This window comes from Callionymus lyra, chromosome 18, assembly GCF_982586985.1.
Source record: "Callionymus lyra chromosome 18, fCalLyr1.hap1.1, whole genome shotgun sequence".
In the NCBI taxonomy this organism is placed as follows: domain Eukaryota; kingdom Metazoa; phylum Chordata; class Actinopteri; order Syngnathiformes; family Callionymidae; genus Callionymus; species Callionymus lyra.
Genome location: NC_141835.1, coordinates 16792011 through 16809235, shown reverse-complemented (window position 1 = coordinate 16809235; position 17225 = coordinate 16792011). Strand labels below are relative to the sequence as shown.

Here is a 17225-nt window from a genome sequence, read left to right as displayed (position 1 = left end):
GGGAATTTTTCGGCAGTTTATAAATGTCTTAAATAACGTCAGTTATTGAAAATCGTTTATCCACTTTAAATACGGGTGAAAAGGGCACAGGTTTCAAAGAACGAAGAATATTTAATCTGTAAACCGAATCAGAATTCAATCTTGAGTCGGGACTCAGAGTCTTGCAGTTGGCACTTGGACCACTAGGTGGCTCTCCACTCCCCAGCTGCTTCTGGCTCTAAACTCACATCACCTGCGAGAGAAGAGAGGAAAAGAAAAGGTTTTACCTTCGAGGAGACTTTCAAGATCTTAACGTCATGGAGGAGAAGAAAAACGAAGAAGAAAAACATAAACAAGAGATATTGTCCAAAGAGTTGAGGTGAGTTTTAGTTTAGTTTGAGTGGACGCGATGCTATCGGCGTGCAAGCTAGCATGTTGTCCCGCAATCTGCGTCGACACGTCGTATAAAATGTGGATTTAACAGTTTTTTACTTGAATGTAAAATTTGTCTTGAATATGAATCACGCTAATTTAACAAATGATATGTAATTGGGACGGTCATTTTTTTTTAACCGTAATTACTTAAGGTACATTTGCGCGGTCAATTGAAGCGGAAAAAGTTAAAATGTGTGTTTAAATGTGTCAACTCTTTATATCAACAGTTCATTCACTTAATTTAAGACTATAAAATGTATTGTTAAATCTAAAATTCTTAAATTAAGTTTCATATAATTAAAATCAGACTCATTTTCTCTCATGTCATTTTTTATTTTTTATAACATGGCGGTCAAAATTTACTTGATATTATGATGTAAAAAAAAAGTAGAATTGGAAAGGATGTCGGCTATATTTGAACACAAGTGCAAAACAAGTGGTGTTAAGTACAATTAAACATTGTATCTTTATTTATGTTGGAAGTTAAACCTTGCGTTTAAACGTTGTACCACAGTTTAAAAGACGACAGCAAAATTGTTTTAATAAGTTCAACGTAATTCTTAGTCATATTACATATTTATACATACTATATGTCACACAATATGCATAAGACTGTGTATAAAGTCATACTAACTCAATCCTTTATCTTGAAATTCCTAAACAAAATTCATTATGTTGTTGTTTAAGATGCAAGTTTTATAATGTGTGGCGCCACTTATTTTTTACTGACCCTCATGTCAACCAAGGTTTGGGATTAATCTGTTCATTATTGAGTTATAGTCAAAAATATTATGTTCATTTTAATGTAGCGACTGGAGCTCAATTGTTTGTTGTTGTTGTCTTCCTTTTTGTCCAGAAATACTTGCTTAAAAACATCCTAATACTTCCATGGTGCTTGTCTGTAACTTTGATCATGTGTGGAAGCCCTAGCCAGAAGAATTGTTCTGGAAAACCTTAAACAAGTCTATTTTTAAAGCTAGGAGACGCTTCTAGGCCAACATCCAACAGAGACTGGAAGTACTACTGTAGATAATAGACTAGAAGTGTGACCCGGTGTTAACCTTTTTTCAGCGAATCGCAGGAGCTCGAAGCAAACACAACCCAGAATGTCAAAGTTGAAGATTTACAGCCAGAAATCCAGGATCATAGAGGGAGTAAGTATCAACTTCAAAGCTCATCTTTGTGGAAGATGCTTAATGATAAATCTGTTTCCAGCTCCGTCTCTGCCGACCCACGGCCCAGATCTGCCCATAACTAAGAACAGACAGAAGGTATGGAGTATCACGCCAGTGTTGTTCAAGCAGAAGTGTTGTTTTACTGATCGTCTTCCAGCTGGTTTCTCTCATCGAATACAACTCGGTGGTGATTATTCGGGGGGCGACGGGGAGCGGTAAGACCACCCAGGTGCCCCAGTTTATCCTGGACCACTACACCGAGAAGAACATGGTCTGCAACATCGTGGTCACACAGCCACGAAGGATCGGTGCCACCAGCGTTGCCCAATGGGTCGCCAAACAGAGGAAGTGCATGCTGGGTAGTCTGGTGGGATACCAGGTCGGGTCGAACGATTCATGAGCGAGACAATTTATCATATTAATTTTAACTTTGGCTCTGCAGGTGGGACTGGAGAAGGTTGCCACGGAACACACTCGTCTGATCTACATGACGACCGGAGTTCTGCTGCAGAAACTAGTTTCTTCTAAGCGACTCACTGAGTTTACTCATATATTCGTGGATGAGGTTTGTGCACAGTTGTGTTTCTGATGCACGTTCACTGAGTTGGTCCAGCCATTGGCTTGATTTTCTTACATTATTATATACTTTAGAAATGTTCTCATATCAATTTTTATACCTTCAAAAGTATTTTATAATAGTTCAACAAGTTTAAAATATTATCTATTTAGTCCATTTTACTTTCATGATGGAGGTTATAAAAGAGGAAGATCTGATGTCTTTGTCGCAGGTGCACGAGCGCACAGCAGAGATGGACTTCCTTCTGCTGATCCTAAGAAGGTTTCTGCAGTCCAACTCTCCCTTTGTGAAGGTGAAGATTAAACTGGTCCATTTAAAGCGCGTTTGCTGCCGTGTTCAGCCTGAGGTTTTCTCCCTCAGATCATCCTCATGTCAGCCACCATCAGCTGCAGTGAGTTCGCCAACTACTTCGCCACGACCGTGCGAGGGATGAATAGCCCAGCGTTCGTGTTCGAGGTGGAGGGAGTCCAGCACCCCATCGACCAGTTCTATCTCGATGATCTTCACCACTTGTTCCCACGCGAGGTGAGGGGTCTGTGTTCACTGAGGCTCATTTACCACTGTACCATCAACACAGGATGTAGTGCCAAATAAACTCATGGTATAAAACTCCTGAGTTTCCAGTGTTGAAACGTAGAGTATAAGGCTCAACTTATTCTGATGGTCCATTTGTGATTACTTGAAACTGGTTCACATTTTTTATTTCTTGTATTTAAAAATAAGTATATATTTTTGGATGAATGTTAGAGGTTAGAAAATATATTTCTGGTTTCAGTTTAATTCAGTTTAAGTCTGAGGTCTGCTTGTACTAAACCAGTCTTTGTTGTAGTTCCAGCCTCCTACAATGGAAGACCTGTACATCTCTGAGAGGATGTATGAACTGGCCGTGAGTCTGATCCGCAGCCTGGACGAGCTGGAGGACGTCGAGTCCAGGTGCTCTGACTCACTTCTTCTGTGGTCAAGTTGTCCTTCTACAGTGTTGGGAAAGTTCAAAATTGACTATTTCTAAAGTTCACGGCTCCAGAGATATTTTTTTCCCTATATGTTGCTGCTAGATATATCTTTTTCAATATTATTGCCACAGCTCATATATAACCACAAATGGCAATTATTTGATCTGCTTTAACATTAAAAATAACCATCAGGTTTCATCGTCGTAACACGTTTATTATCACTTTTATAAGAACAACACAGGAATTGTACGATTTTTGTGGAAAACACTATAAAATAGAATTGATGAAATAAATAAAAATAAAATGCAATAAAACGAGTGACTTATACATTCAAGTGGGCATATACAAATTAAATGACTCAAGTGTACATTTAATTTTGAACCATAAGGAAAATAGGTTCACATTGTGGCAGAATTTCTGTCTATTCAGTCCACAGTAGCAGTGATGCGTTCAAAGCCCTGACATACAAATTTCATTTTTGAAAGTAGGCAGTCAAAGTATTCACTGTAATATAAGGTTTTTACATCCGATCTAATCATTAAACTTGTTTAAACGATTAGCTGGGACAAAATACTTATTTCCCGGTCAAGTATGTTGATGTATTCTTGAGGTGTTGAAAGGGAAAGTTGACCAGACACAAGATGATAACCAAGGCAGTGAGTTGTTGCATTTCCTCATGTTTCAAATCTGTGAGCAGACGAGTGATGAAAGAAGGAGGCTCGACGTCGATGGAGAGAGGCAGTGTGCTGGTGTTTTTACCAGGCCTGGGTGAGATCATGCACATGCAGGACTCTCTGGTCAAGTTGGTCCACAAAAGGTCAGTTTAGTCCATTCACCTGAACTGTACTGTTATTCATAACTGATTGTTGTCCACAGACTGCTGATCTATCCTCTTCACTCCACTGTGACTATGGGGGAGCAGATTGGAGTTTTCCAGACTCCTGTCCCTGGATGCAGGAAGGTTTGAGAACCTGAAACATCCTTCAGTGCCTTTAAAACTACACTGATAGTTACTGGATCATTTGGCCCCCCTTTTGTGTACAAAGTTATGTCAATATTTTGACATTTTGTTCGTGTTAAGCTGATACTGTTCAGACTTTTAATTCAAATTTTACCTTTATCAATTGAGGGAAATCAAAAAATGTAAGAAGATTTTTCCTTATGTAGCAAAGTCCTCTAGTGAATGTGTTCTTCTCAGGTCATCCTTTCCACAAACATCGCAGAGAGTTCGGTCACTGTTCCGGACGTCAAGTATGGTGAGTTTAAGCTTGTCCAATCAAGACAAATGAAAGACACGTAACTGATTGTGTTGTTGTAGTGATTGACTTCTGCCTGGCACGTCGTATGGTGTGTGACGAGGAGACCAACTGCCGGTCTCTGCGGCTCACCTGGGCTGCCAAGACCAACTGTGACCAGCGCAGAGGTACGACCCCCCCCCCCTAGCCCCTGAAGTCCTGAACGGCTTCAACACCTCCTCACCGCTGTCGTGCTAGGACGTGCCGGCCGAGTGTCCAAGGGCTTCTGCTACCGCCTCGTGACCAGAGACTTCTGGACCAACAACATCCCCGACCACATGATCCCGGAGATGCTGGTGTGTTCGCTCGTTTCCGACTCCGTCTACATGCTCCTCACTGTCTTCTCTCAGATCGCGCCTCTGTCCAGCATCGTGCTGAAGGCCAAGCTTCTCAGCATAGCGGATCCTCGATCCATCCTGGCCACGGCTCTCTCGCCCCCGAATCTGACTGACATTGTCAAGACGGTGCTGCAGCTTAAAGAGGTCAGAGGAGGTTGCACTTTTATCTCTGTTTGAGCAAATGACTGTTGTTCTTTTCTCTCCATGCAGATGGGCGCCCTCTCTGCCAAGGTCGACGACAAGTGTTACAATGAGGACGGCAACCTCACCTTCATGGGAAGAGTTCTGGCCCAATTGCCTCTGGACCTGTACCTCGGGAAGCTGGTGGTCCTGGGTCACGTCTTTGGCTGTCTGGACGAGTGCCTCATCATCGGTGCTAAAGTCTTCTTAAGGATGTCTGTGACTCTTTTGCTGACCTGATCCCTCTCCTCTCAGCTGCTGCTCATTCTCAGAATAACTTCTTCTCCAGGCCGGCCATGCTGCAGCTCGCAAGTCACAGGTCTGTCTCGTTGACTCTGCATGTATTACATGTCTGACAGGAAGTTGTTGACCGTTGCTATTTAATTCAGGAGCAAGTTGTCGTTTTCAAACGGCACACCCAGTGATTCCATCGCATTTTTAAATGCGTTCAAGGTAAATCCATGGACTGACTGCAGGTGTGTTGCTCTAGACTCACTCTTACGCTCTCTTCCAGGTCTGGGACTCTGCCAAGAAGAAAGGACGGCTGCAGGAGCTCAGGGTGAGCATCGACACGGTGTCAACATACGTTATTGGAGACAAACTCACGTCGTGGCTTCATGTTCTCAGGATGAACTGTACTGGGGAAACGAGAACTTGATTCAAGTCAAACGGATGAGAGAGGTACAGAGAGTCTTTTTCCCATTTTTGTTTCCGCTGAATTAAATCGATGTTTCTATTTTCATCCTAATTCTGTCAATATCATTATGGAGTTTATTTATTTGAATGAGGGATACGGTTCTATTTTCAATTTTGAAACGTAAATCGAAAAACAAATTCAAGACCGTTGTTTTAGTTTTTTCATTTTCTAAATGAAACTAAAAATAGACGAGTAATTTAATTTAAGTAAATCAACACACTGCGTATTCGGGAAAAGCCTCAATGTTTGTGTCTTCATTGTGCGAAGAATGATTGGTGTGCAACGAAGCATAAGTTACATTCTGGTAGGTGACCGCTCTACTACTGTTGCCTACTCGTGTTGGTGTTTTAAACAATTCATCAATCACTTGTCGATTCTGGAGACTTCCAGGGAAGTTCTGTGCATCCATTTGCAGATTATTTATTCATTTTGATTCATTTTAAATGCACTATAGTTGTCATTGCGCTTGTTCCGCTCTGGTTTATCTGGTAGTTTGTGTCAAGGCCAACAATTTTCACTCTAAAGTAACACTTTAATTACCATTTTTATTAGCATAAACTGGCTGCTTTTCATATTATTAATCATAATATGATCCTTCAGCGTCGCATTCAGAGATCAATGACATGAGAATTTCATTGCATAGTTTTAAATAAAGGTTAAAATGTTTGGGTTTTTATTCAAATATATTCTGAAATCAAGTCACCTTTTACAGGTTTTGTATGCATTCATTTATTTTAATGTCAGGGTTAGGGCGCCACATACCATTTATAACAGAACAGTATTTTTCAAATAACATTTTTTACTCATTCATATTTAACTCTAAATCCTAATTCCAAGACCAAAGCTTATATTAAAATGTGGTATATGAGGCCTTTGGTTTCCACCTTTATCAAAAAGGTAAGTAATGACATAAACTCCATGAGCTAAACTTGTCCCAATTTCCTATATAAATCAATCAATATTGATTCATTATCAATTCAACTCTAATGGTTTCTCTAATGATTTGGTATTTTTTTTTCTTCTCATCTTGACAGGATGATTTAGTTTAAAAAAAAAGACACCTGGAATGTGAATCAACAAAAATTAAAATGTTTCCAGTGGCCCAATACCATGTTTGTTTATAACGCTTTATTTACATCGTTTCGCAAGCTACTTTAAAAATGTTCCAGTCCAAATGATCTACAATCATCAAATTTGCTCAACATAAGCAAGTACATACTTTAGGACGATGACTTGAACTGAATAGATTGATAATCGGTCATGATGGAAGCAGGTGTGGATTTTATCATCTTCATAAAAATGCTGACTTGCATTAATAAGTAGAGTCAAATATTGAAGTTAGGTCAGTTAGGAGCATAGTTCCTCATATTTTGATTCTCTAAGAATAACTATCAAAAATGTTCATGAGACCTGGCCTTAAGCTCAGTGTCAGCCACATCCTTCACTGCAGACAAGTTCACAAGCCTCATACTAAGAATTGATTTCCTACTAAAAAAGGTTGCACACTCAACCCAGAAAATGATGAACAAAAATATTCAGATGTTCGAATCTGTCGCTGACACAAATTCAAGCCCTTTTCCTTTGTTCATCCACACCTTCATTTCAACATGTCAATCATATTTTGATAGATTTTCCTTTCCGGGTTCATGAAAAATACTAATGAAATCATGAATTCAAAGTGGATTAACAGTTTATATTTGTTAATTTCAAGTTGTATTTAAAAACTGCATATCTTCTTCATTCTGACTTCTGCAGGTGTCGGAACAATACGAAGAACTGAAGAGACGTGTTCGTGTTTTCAACATGCATGTGCCCGAGAGCCCCCACAGCCTGGACTACACCAGCATCCACAAACAGAACTTTATTCTTCAGGTCAGTCCAGGATCTTGTTGAGGGAAGCTGGTCTCACTCAGCTGACTGTGTCTGTAGATGGTCATCGCTGGAGCCTTCTACCCAAACTACTTCGTCCAGGAGGACATCGACGACTCTCTGGCTACTAGGGAGCTGTGTGGCTTTAACCCCAGAACCACAGTGATGGTGCGACCACCTCTCGCTATTTTTCTCCACGAACAGTTAGAGACGACTTATGGTCGCTGTTGTTTGTGGTGTGCAGCTGAGGAGTCTTCCTGCCTACTGCTTCCTGTACTACCGCCAAATGCAGACTCTGTTCCGCCAGTGTGGACAAGTGAAGAGCATAACCTTCGAGAGCAGCAGGTACTGACTCTCCACTCTCCTGCGGCGTCTCTGCTCCCTAACGCTGTTTCCTCAGAGCATATGTGGAATTCTCTGGAGTCAACCAGGGTGCAGGCGTCCTGCAGGAGGTCACTCTGGCTCTCTACTTGGCCCATCAGAGACTTCCCCTGATGATGTCGGTCTACCCGCCTGAGCATATCCAGGACTGGGCAGGGAACAAACAAGTCGACCACGTCAAACATTTACGGTAAAAGGTTTCATTTAGATTCATCTGCCTTTATTGGTTCTCATTCGTGAATTGTAAGTATGTCCCTACACACATTTTCACGTGAAGGTCTTCGCTTTAAACAACTACTCAGGATTCCTGATCTGATTGCGAACACATTTATTTAATAAATTCCAAAGATAAGAGCAGCTAATGGTAATGAGTTATGAGCATTGAGAGCTGCCAGTGAATAGATGATGATGACCATGAAAGGAGGTGAAGACGATCTTTTCCACCTGTCAAACAAACAGAGAAATAAATGTTCTGAAGCAGAGATGGACTTAATTTTGGGTGGAAGTGGAAATTAAAAAAAAGTTTTGTCTTCTTTTGTAAGTAGTGGAGTTAAATATATATATTCTATTTTATTCTCTTAGTTGTGGAGATAACATTTTATTTTAGTTTCTTTTTTTACTTGTGAAGTAAAAATTGTAATAACATTTTCTTCTGTTAGTCTTGGTGTTGTGACGGGACAGTCAAAGCACAGAGACGGCTGTCCTGTATCATCTGTCAGTTTATTCACATTGTTCCATACATTGATTGTGTTGTTAAGAAAGGAATTTGTTGTTGTTTAGTTGATCATTTTCGGGTCTTTATATATATATTATATATTGTTAAGTTTTATCATAATAAAACTGCAACTCTAAGAATTTTGATCTGGAAAAACACTCAAATGTCTAAATCTCTGTAGGAAATGAAATCCTTTTGCTGTGATCTTCTCTTGTAAAGTTAGAGCAAATTATCATGAAATCTTCGAGGGGTGCCCAGACTCTTCACTGTAGATTGGTAGACTGGTTCGGTTCCCCTGGTTGTAGTCCACGGTGGACTCGCTCCAAAGTGAGCTTCTTGACCGGGTTCAAACCGAACCATTCACCACCATCATTGACGAAATCAAAGAGCGTCTTCTGACTTTCCTCACCTCCTGGATCCCAATAAGATGTAGATTCTTCCTCCTCCCTCAGTTCTCCAGTTCGTCTGTTCTGCCCTCCAGGTAAGCGAGGCGTTTAGTAACGGTGGTGAGTGAAGTCTCTGCCTTATCCAGCGCATTCTCCGCTGCTTCTATATGTCAATCAGCCTCGTCGATGTGGGACGAATTCACCAAAACATCCTTTCAAGTCTGCGACTTTGTGGTCCAGCTAGGGTTGCAAAATTCCGGGAATTTTCAAAGTTGGAAACTTTCCATGGGAATTAACGGGAATATATGGGAATTAACGGGAATATATGGGAATTAACGGGAATAAATAAGAAATTTACAGAATTGAAGGTTGGCCCTTAACAGGGAACTTAAATATAGTTGGGGGAAATATATTGTAGCATAGTCTTGGCTAAAACAACCAGATTTAATGCAAGTACACTCCTCAATCACAGGCACACAGCACATTGCTTACTGCAGGGCTATTGAGGCCACGCCCCCTACAGGCACTGTGCATTCCTCCATCACATGCACAGGTGATTTCTTGAAGCCTGGAGGCCACACATTTGAGCTCAAAGCACAAGACTATTGAAGCCACACATTTGAGCTCACGGACTATATAAAGTCAAGTACGTTTTGATAATATTATGGGGTAAATATATTTGATCTATAATGGTATTAATGTTTAACTTGCAAATATTAAATAAAAATGTATGAACACAGTAGCTAGCTAGCTGGTAAGTTAGTTGCTAAATGAAAGCTATTTTCATTTCATTGACCATTTAAGAGGCTAGCTTATTATGGTGGTAGCTACCTCAAATTTGATGCTGTTTTTTCTGACTCCAGCAAGACGGTTTTCTGTAACCATTCAAGAATTTATACATCAATTGTCAAATATTTTGAAGACCATTCCAGTTGTTTAGCCAGCTTTTTTTTTATGTTATTCTGCAGAAAAATGCCACGTTTGCCATCTGATGTGTGGAAGCATTTCACACAAGCGAATGTTGAAGGAAAGTCTTTGTATGTATGTAAATACTGTGCAAAGACATACGTGAAGAATGCTACAAAAATGCAGCAACATATTGCCAAGTGCCAAAAAGTTCCTCAAGGCTCAAAACATTCAGCAGACAAGAGTTCCACTCCAGGGGAAAATGAATCTGCTGTATCAGAGTCAGATACCCTCTCATCAGCTCCTGGTCCCTCTGGTATCAGAGCATTCTTTGATGCAATGGATGAACGTAGCCAGAGAAATGCAGATGGGTGTTTTGCTCGTGCAGTACACCCCCCCAACCAGGCATGCGCTATCTACTCATTTGCTGGATGAGGAGTTCAACAGAGTGCAAACAAAGGTCAAGCAAACCATTGTCAAAGCAGACTGTATTTCAGTCATCTCTGATGGGTGGTCAAATGTTCGGGGACAAGGAATTATCAACTACATTGTCGCCACCCCTCAACCTGTATTCTACAAGAGCACAGACACAAAGGACAACAGACACACAGGCCCCTACATTGCTGATGAGCTGAAAGCGGTCATCAATGACATTGGACCAGAGAAGGTTTTTGCACTTGTCACTGACAATGCACCAAATATGAAGGTTGCCTGGGCACACGTGGAGGAGACCTACCCTCATATAACAGCCATTGGCTGTGCTGCCCATACTCTTAATCTTCCCCTGAAAGACATCATTGCACTGAAGACAATGGACACACTACACAAGAGAGCTAAGCAAGTTGTGAAGTATGTGAAGGGCAAACAAGCAGCTTCAGCAACCTATCTCTCAAAGCAAAAGGAAAAAAACAAGAGTACCACACTGAAGCTCCCCAGCATCACACGATGGGGTGGTGTTGTCATCATGTATGACAGTCTACTGGAGGGAAAGGAGTCTCTGCAAGAGATGGCCATATCCCAGACTGCAGGCATTGAAAGTGACATCAAAAGAATCCTGTTAGATGATGTGTTCTGGGAAAGAGTGACTAGCAGCCTGAGAATCCTCAAACCAATTGCAGCAGCAATTGCCAAGATAGAGGGTGATGATGCCATCTTATCAGATGTCCACTGTCTCTTTGCTGACCTCAAAGAAGAAATCCAGACGGTCCTGCCCACTTCCCTACTACTCAAAGCAGAGGAAACTGCTGTGGTCAAGTCATTGGAGAAGCGCCGGGAGTTCTGCACGAAGCCAGTGCATGCAGCAGCATACATGCTGGACCCAAAATATGACAGGGGCATACTCTCTGGAGAAGAGATTAACTATGTTAACTAATTATGCTGTTTTTACAGCCATGTCTGGCCACCTGGGCCTTGATAAAGGCAAGGTTCTGGGCAGTTTGGCTAAGTACCAAACCAAGACTGGCCTTTGGGAAGGGGATGGAATCTGGCAGTCATGCCAGCACATATCTGCATCCACCTGGTGGAAGGGACTTTGTGGATCTGAGGCCCTTGCACCTATAGCCTCCATCATCCTCCAAATCCCACCATCATCAGCCGCCTCTGAGCGTAACTGGTCACTCTTCGGGAACACACACACAAAGGTTCGCAACAGGCTCACAAACGTGAGAGTGGAAAAACTGGTGGCCATTCGGGCAAACCTAAGGCTCTTTGAACCTGACACAGAGCCATCCTCAACCAGGCTGGACAGTGACACTGAAGAGGAGTCGTCAGAGCCGGATGTTGAGGAGGTGAACATGGAGGATGTTGATGAGGCCCAGGAAGAGGACATTGCCTGAAAGGTTTTGGCAAAAAAGCAGAACATGCAGAAACTAGGCTTGTGAAGCTCGAGGGAAGAGGCTTTTGTTTTACATGTTGAATGGGACTTTTTTGGAGGGAGTGGGGCTCCTTTCATTTAACATTTTGAATGGGGGGGGGTTGGGGTCATTTTACTTTTTGATTGGGTGGCGGAGTGGGATGAGTTAGTATTTACTCAACATTCATGTTTTTGTTGTTCATTAAAATAATTGTTCATACAAGAATAAAAACTAAAGTCCTACTCAAATAAATCTGTTGAAATGTCATGTTTTTGTATTATCTTGCATGGATATCTGCTTATGGCAAAATAAATATTTACATTTATGTTTGGATATGATACAGTTTGTTTAAATTACCCCCAATTTCCAGTTAATTCCCATAAATTCCCAATAATTCCCATTAATTCCCATAATTCCCATAATTCCCATGGAAAGTTTCCAATTTGGAATATTTCCAAAATTCCCCAGCTTAACTTCCCATGGAAAGTTTCCGGAAATTTACCGGAAATTTTCCACCTTTGTCCTGAAGTCAGCCCGGAGCAACTTTAACTCGGCAAGAGCTTGTGCCAGGTCCGCAATGTCAGCTTTGGTTTTCTCCGACAGTGATGGTGGAGATTTACCGACGTTTTTCCTGGTCCGAGTGTTAGTTTCACCTGAGTTGACTGAGGTAGCTTTTTACCTATCAGTCAATGTTGTCTCCAGCAATAATGGAAAGTTAATAGTGTTGTGATGTTGGTGATAGTTTGGGTATAGTTAGATAAATATAGGAAGTGGTTGCATGTGATAGCATGGTTGTTTGGAGCTTTCTGGAGTATTTTAACAGGGCAACATTTCAGACATGAATAGTCACTGAGATGATTTAACTATTTTACATATAAAAATATACACTTTTACTCCAGGACTTCTGTCCAGGGGTTTTAGCTGCTGTGGTAGAACTTTAGAACATTCCTTAACTTAAACTGATCTGTATTTTATGATGGTTGTGATTCAAACATGTAAGACAAACACTAAATAACTAGTTATCTAACTCAAATAAAATCCATTTCATTTTCTAACAAACACTCCACAAGTCACTCGTTTTACAACAATCTTCATCTCATTGAAGTCTAACATTTAAAGCTAGAGATCAGAATCAGAAAAGAAAATGTATTGCCAGTGTTGTAAAAACATTAAAAAGTAATAAATACAAATAAAAGAAAATCTATACATTATTTAATTAAATTAAACTAATAAAATGTCTTCACTGTGTGCAGCATCAACATTAACTTCCGAACCACGGCTGTCACGTCAATTGGGTTTGAGAACGACTTGCACCCGGACAAGCTTCCGACCAGTCGACTGTTCGTCGTCAACATCACAGAGGTTTCTCCGTCTTGCTCACCCTTATCTCGTCGACTCTAGACCCTTCTCTGCTACAGGTGGTGGAGGTGGGCCATTTCTGGGGCTTTCGGGCGGATCAGGCAAGTCTGGAGAAGCAACGCTGTCTGACCAAAGAGATCAACACTAGCTCCCTGCAACCTCTGACCGTGTCGCTGTACCCCAACCTTCTCTGTCTGGCCCCCTACTCCGAGAGTGACGAGGACGGTCTGTTCTACCGAGCCCAGGTCCTTCACATCCGGGGGAACATGGTGGAGGTGACTTTATGCTTCATTCTACTTTTATTTTAATATGAACATGTTTTGGATGACTTGTACAGGAGAGGGAGGCGGGTATTTGTGCTTAAGACGGTGTTGAAACTACAGGAGTGTGTTTTAAAGTGAGCTGCTGAGAACGGCTCCCCATTTTCATTTAGTTTTATGTTCCACATTTCTAAGTTGGTCAAATCAGGTTTTTAGTTTCTTGTTTTAAACTCCCAAATGAGAAAAAGGTAGATTTAGGTTTTCATTATTTAGAATTCATTTTTCTTGTTTTTTTATATATATATTTTTGGGATGTACAATTGGTGGCAGCAGTAATATACCTCTGGTCAAGTCCTCAACTGACGTCTGGGCTGCAGGTCTTCTTCCTGGACTTTGGAAACTCAACTTCTGTGACCAGTGACAGCCTGAGAGAACTTCCACCTCATCTGCAGACAGTTCCTTTCCAGGTTTCTTCATTAAACCTTTGCAATACCTGTACAGAAGTCATTACCGTAGTTTGTCTTTTCAGGCCCAGGAGTTCCAAGTCATCCAAATGCGGCCATCACCCGAATCCATCATCTCTGGAAAGCGCTGGAGCAGCCGAGCCCGGGCAAGGTTTGTCACGCTGGTCAAAGACAGACTGCCGATGGTCTCCCTGTACTCCATCCTCCGCGGTGTGATGCGCGTGGAGCTGCTCTTCAGCTCGGAGACCAACAGCAGCAGCAGCTTGATAGACATCCTGGTGGAGGAGGGACATGCCATCAAGGCCGAGGAGAGCTTCGACTCTAAGGTGACTCCAAAATAAACCCACCTGGATGTCATTGAAGCGAGTGTTTTAATACGTTTTCATGCTATGAATGTTTGACCTGTTTATTAATCTGTTTTTTTAATCTTCCAGGAAAACCACGACGCCCTGCTCTCCCTCTACAGAGACATGGAGATGGGCAGGTACGACGGCAGCACCGCCTCCAGTTCATGGCTGGATCGCAACAAGCGGAACAAGCAACTTGTGGACGAACTTCTTGCCGACTTCTCCACGAGCCGTATTCCTTACTCCAAGTCCAAGGCAAGTGAGCACATTATTGAGCAAGTTTGGAGCATATTCGCATAGAAGCAAAGAAATTTAAGAACTCTCCGTTGATTAAACCTGCACTTACACAATTGTCCAGCAGATGGGGCCACTTGCAAAGATGCATCTTAGATAAGTCAGTAGGGTTGGTGCTGAACAAACTTAATCAGAGTTACTACCACAAAAAAAGTCAAATGTTTCCTTAATTATCCTCAAATGCAGGTGATTTTTAACCAATTTGCACTTTAATAATCTACAATGATGAACATATGTTAAGAAAATAGCTTAAGAGGTTCACTTACTTACTTATTAATGTAGTTTTATTGTCAAAACTGCTATTTTATTTATTGGACTAAAGTACATTGACAATAATTGAATAACCTTATTCATGCATTGTATCCTTTAAATAAAAAATGTATATTAATATTATATTATATCTAGCTATAAATTATTAAACATATCAAGTAATTAATTTATTTTTCAAATCTTTTATATTTTCTAAGAACCACAGAAATGTAGGCAAATGGCTACATCTTGCCCCCAGAAGCTGCCATGGATACATTTGTCCAGCAGGGGGAGTCGTTTCAGCATTCGTGTTCATAAAGCAGCAGAACGTTAACCCAGAAGTTTACTGACCCCAACGATGACTCAGAACGTTACGTCTCCTCGTTCTTTCTCTTCTGCACATTCAGGTGAGGCTGAACGGACCCTCAAGTCCATATAAGACCAGATTCCGCAGCCTGTGCCACAGGACTTTCATCAAGTCAGTGTCCCCTCTGGAGCCCTGGTCTGGCCTGTGCTTACACTCGTGTGTTTCAGGAGTGTGGTCTTGGAGAAAGACAGTATCTGTAGTTCTGCCATCGACGCGAACCCGCACTACAAAGACCGGCGGTTGTTGGTTGCCAGGAGAGTGTCGGTGAACACCTCAGGTGCTGGAAACACTTAATTATTGTGTTGTTTTCCGCGCGTCTCACCTGCTGTCATCTGCAGGGACGAACTTCTATGCTCACGAGAACACCCTGCTGCCTCATATCCCTGGACTCTCGGCTCTCCTCAACATGATCTTCAGCCCTGCCATGGAGCTCCGGTCGGTCTCCTTGGAAGTCCTCTCTGAGACGGTCTTGTGATGGATCTGTCGTTGCAGCTGCGACGAGGAGCGGGTCCGCTACACGGGAGCTCTGTGCGGACTCGGCTGGAGCACCCGGACTCAAGCCAGCCTCCTGCCGGAACACGACATGGAGCTCGCCTTCGACGTCAAGTTTGATTTTGAAGACGTCATACAGGTGATGTCGACCTCTCGAGCCCTTTTCCATTTTTTTCCATTGTTCATGTGTATACGTTTTGAATGAGTTTTGAAATGCACCAAAACAAAATGTAATGGTCAAGTGCTTTTATTTTGATAGCAATAGATGTTTTCCTAGTTGTGAAGATTATTATCTCTTGACTAATTTTCAGCATTCCATGAAACCATTACATTACATTTTTCTTTTTCATCACATTACAACTTTTTATCTGTTTCCGTCTGGGGCTTCACATCACCTTATTTCAACATGTCTTCTCTCATGTCTGCAGGTCAATGCTCTTCGGTTGGCCATCAACCAACTGGTGTGTGAAGGTCCAGACAGTGTCCTTCACTTGAGGCCTGACCGGATCAACCAGCTGCAGGACGAGTGCCGGGAGTCTCTGCTGAGGTCCGTCGCCAACACAAGACTTGACTCTCTGAGCTGAAACAGCAGCAACTGTCCGTCTCTCCTCAGACTCTTCACCAAGTCCAGAGATGAAGTTGATCCCGTTTACTGTGAGCACGAGTGGAAGTGGAACCAGGTGAGCTCGGTGAAGTCCACCTCTGGGTTACATGTAGTCCACATAACGACATGTTTCTTCTGAAGGTGGACGAGTCGATGAAGATGAGCATCGCCGAGCCTGGCGTGGACAAGAAGGAGGGGGTTCTTTTCCAGCTGCACCCGGTCCTCCTCCTCAACAACTGAGACTGAGAAGAAAAAGATTAACTTTGTTTTTCATAATTTTTCATTATTTTAATTTTAATAATTAATGACATGTTCTTTAAGGTTTTGCAATATTTTATTAAAAAAAAAAGTTTTATTCATTATTAATATCAAAAATGTTTGATTCAACTGTTTTGACTTTCTGACCTTGTCGGATTAAAATGTTCAGACAACATAGTTCCATCTCTTGACCTTTAATGTTCAACTTTAACTTGACTTTTGTTTTAGCCCTAATTCTCACCCGAGCACAGAAGCCCAAGTATAACACTGTCACGGAGAAGTATTGTGACCCCTGACCTCGTCAACATCATCATCATCATCATCATCATCATCATCATCATCAGAGGAACATGGTTAAATTTAAGTGTAATGTTGAGAAGCAACACTGACTTTCAGACACACTCCAGTGACGGCTGAACGAGGTCCAGGACAATCTGCCGCTGAGCCAACAGACGAGGGTGAGTCCAGTTTAAGTTGTTGTTCCGTTTGTCCGCGTCATCTCATCCCTGAGTCCTCATGTGGCCCTCAGACCGCCTGTTAGACAAAGGTGTCGGGAATTGTGCTCCGTGAGGAGAGTGAAAGTGGAAGAACTCTGCTCCTTTAAATCTCACAGACACTGCTGTTGTCGCTTCAGTTGTGTTCAAGACCAGCCACTATTTTTAGCTCTCAAATCCCAGAGTCTGATTCTAATGTTTCTGTCGGCTCCACGGACGAGCAGGCATCCAACCCTCAACTATTTTAAACTGTTTCATAACCTGGATTCTAAAGCGGATTTAAAGCATTTTCCTTTAT

At 41.8% G+C, this 17225-nt stretch overlaps 1 protein-coding gene across 1 annotated transcript; it reads left to right on the top strand.

The window, feature by feature from the left end:
* Window positions 1–228: 228 nt before the first annotated feature.
* On the top strand, window positions 229–16611 carry tdrd9 (tudor domain containing 9). The gene is made up of 35 exons (XM_087780179.1): window positions 229–358; window positions 1486–1568; window positions 1630–1685; window positions 1747–1968; window positions 2032–2154; window positions 2378–2458; window positions 2527–2691; window positions 2996–3099; window positions 3817–3936; window positions 3996–4080; window positions 4318–4375; window positions 4438–4542; window positions 4613–4710; window positions 4765–4896; window positions 4963–5125; window positions 5188–5251; window positions 5322–5385; window positions 5447–5491; window positions 5560–5613; window positions 7385–7501; window positions 7559–7666; window positions 7743–7843; window positions 7899–8069; window positions 12993–13101; window positions 13158–13373; window positions 13736–13825; window positions 13888–14148; window positions 14257–14424; window positions 15120–15190; window positions 15247–15356; window positions 15418–15514; window positions 15572–15710; window positions 16000–16118; window positions 16185–16251; window positions 16317–16611. Exons 1-35 carry the CDS (start codon window positions 297–299, stop codon window positions 16413–16415), a joined length of 3927 nt encoding a protein of 1308 aa, XP_087636305.1. The 5' UTR covers window positions 229–296; the 3' UTR covers window positions 16416–16611.
* The last annotated feature ends 614 nt before the right edge of the window (window positions 16612–17225 follow it).